Below are 2382 nucleotides of genomic sequence, written 5' to 3' on the forward strand. Positions count from 1 at the left end.
CCTATAATAATAACAAATAATAATAATAACAATTACAACAACAACAACAAAAATAACAACAACAATAATAATAATAAATAATAACAATAATAATAATAATATTAATATTAATAAATACTAATAATAAATATTAATAATAATAATATTAATATTAATAAATACTAATAATAAATATAAATAATAATATTTATAATAAAATAGATAATGATAATAATAAAAAAATAAATAATAACAATACTAATAATAAATTAAATAAAAAAATACATATATATCAGAGGCGGCGTATAGGGCTATACGCCGCCGCTGATAGTCCCTGCAAACCGACGGCCGGACTCCGGCCATTTTACGGCCGGACTCCGGCCGACGGTTTTATCCATCCACATAACAGCGTCATCATCATCACATCATCATATTAACATAATCATCATCACAACATAATATTAAAAAATTACCTCCATGTTGTGTCTGTGTCGGGTCAAATCTCCTCGGCTCGTGTCGTAATTCGGTCGGTGTCGGTCTAATATAGACTCGTGTTTGGATGCTCGGTTGCTCGGGCGGGAGTTTGATATTTGAAATAATAAAGTGGCAGTTGAGCAGCCGGGATCCATATAAATACGCCGCGTATAGACCTATACGCGGCGTATTATGCCTATTTTTATTATTTATTATTATTATTTGTTTGTTATTTATTTATTAGTATTTATTATTTATTAGTATTTACTATTATTATTAGTTATTAATATTAATATTAATTTGTTATTTAATTATTATTATTATTATTATTCTTATTATTATTATTTTTGTTTATTATTATTAGTTATCAATATTATTAGTTATTTATTTATCTATTATTATTTATGTATGTATATGTGTGTGTGTCTATATACATTCATTGATACATTGTCTTCTATAAGCTCTTTAGATCTACGTTAGAGTGTTCTCTTTGCCAACCTTGGCGTATCTCTTCGTACTCCTTCAAACGCTGTCCGAGCCGTGTTTTCCATTCAAGAGCCGCTGGTACGGCGTTTCTTACCCAATTACACTGCGGCGTAGGAATTGAGAAATCCCCTACCAGTTTGATATGTATCCAGTGATCACCTCCATAGTTAGCGATGCCTATAACCACTGGATCTGGATCGTGCCAGGACCGATTCTTAACGAGAAGTAGCATTCAGTCTCATTGCCATGTAGGTTGATTAACACGCACCCGTATGTTTGAGCGGCCAAGTGCCCGAGAGCCGGTACGCTGAACCAATTCCTCGGCGGCGCCGGTTTGACCGTGGTGTAGTATGGAAGGCTGGAACGAAGCCGGTCATAAATTTTGTCATCCTCTTTCTTGAACATCGCCCTCCACCACCATTCGTTCGTTTCCAGCTCGATCAGCATTGCCCACCTAACATCCGCCCAGTATTTCTCATGCATCCCCAAACCCACGGAGATTGCTCGGAAACCGCAGTTACCGTCTGGACGTACGTTTTTGATGTCTGAGATGAACGATTGTGCCAAGCTTGGAATGAGGCTCTTAAACATTTGTCTCGCCGGTACTTGCGCTGGCGAAACCATCAAAGGAAACCCGAGGTGAGCTCCCGTAGGCTTCGGTGTCTTAGGTCTCCCCCGAGGAACTTTAAACTGCGACGCTGACTAGGACAATGAGAATGTGGTGTGGGTTTCTTGGCTGGGCCCCTGTGACGAGGATGGGGTGTAGGATCTGTGTCGAGGGAGATCTGGAGCGGGGGTGTAGGAGCTGTGTCTAGGGAGATCTGGAGTGAGGGTGTAGGAGCTGTGTCTAGGGAGATCTGGAGCGGGGGTGTAGGTGTTGTGTCTCGGGGGATCTGGTTTTTTGGGATGCCCCCGAGGATCCTCTATTTTTTCAGGTGACTTCTTTTTAGATCTCCCTGGAATAGCAAATATGAGCTTCGCGAAAAAACTTTTCTTCTGATTAGGCTCATCTATGGACAACAACGTATCTGTCATTTCACGCATACCTGCTTCGTAGTCAGGCTCTTCGTTCGACGAATAGGCTGGATCAAAATTAAGCCTCCTCTAGAACGGGTCAACATCCGTTATTGGGATACACGTGTCGTTATCAATGTATCCCTCAATCTGACAAGCACATGGAAGCCCCGAAGACGAATACAAATTGTGGTCGCATGAAGCGCTGCTGTCACGCATCTTGTGTATCAACTCATACTCGTTCACAAGTAGTCTCAGAGCGTGAATCGACACCCTGTTTAGTAGCTTCTTCAACCAGGCGTGCTGTCGATGTCCTTCCATGACCTTGGAACTGGAGTCTTGAAAATATTTACCGATTTCTTTCATTTGCGAGTTGACCATTCTAAGGATCTGCCTGGCAATTGTGTCGAGCGAGTTGTTGCTTCCATT

The 2382-nt window shown here is 40.4% G+C and overlaps 1 protein-coding gene across 1 annotated transcript; it reads right to left on the reverse strand.

Moving 5' to 3' along the window:
• Positions 1-1116: 1116 nt before the first annotated feature.
• On the reverse strand, positions 1117-1563 carry LOC143625303 (uncharacterized). Its single transcript, XM_077095672.1, has one exon. It carries the CDS (start codon positions 1561-1563, stop codon positions 1117-1119), a length of 447 nt encoding a protein of 148 aa, XP_076951787.1.
• Between the last annotated feature and the right edge of the window lie 819 nt (positions 1564-2382).

The sequence above is a fragment of the Bidens hawaiensis genome, unplaced genomic scaffold (genome assembly GCF_021521415.1).
Source record: "Bidens hawaiensis isolate Kalapana, Puna unplaced genomic scaffold, B.hawaiensis_p1.1 tig00004101_1, whole genome shotgun sequence".
In the NCBI taxonomy this organism is placed as follows: domain Eukaryota; kingdom Viridiplantae; phylum Streptophyta; class Magnoliopsida; order Asterales; family Asteraceae; genus Bidens; species Bidens hawaiensis.

Bases quoted from the DNA above. Each gene is read 5' to 3' on its own strand.
- LOC143625303 (XM_077095672.1), bottom strand. From the start codon at position 1,563: ATGGTTTCGCCAGCGCAAGTACCGGCGAGACAAATGTTTAAGAGCCTC.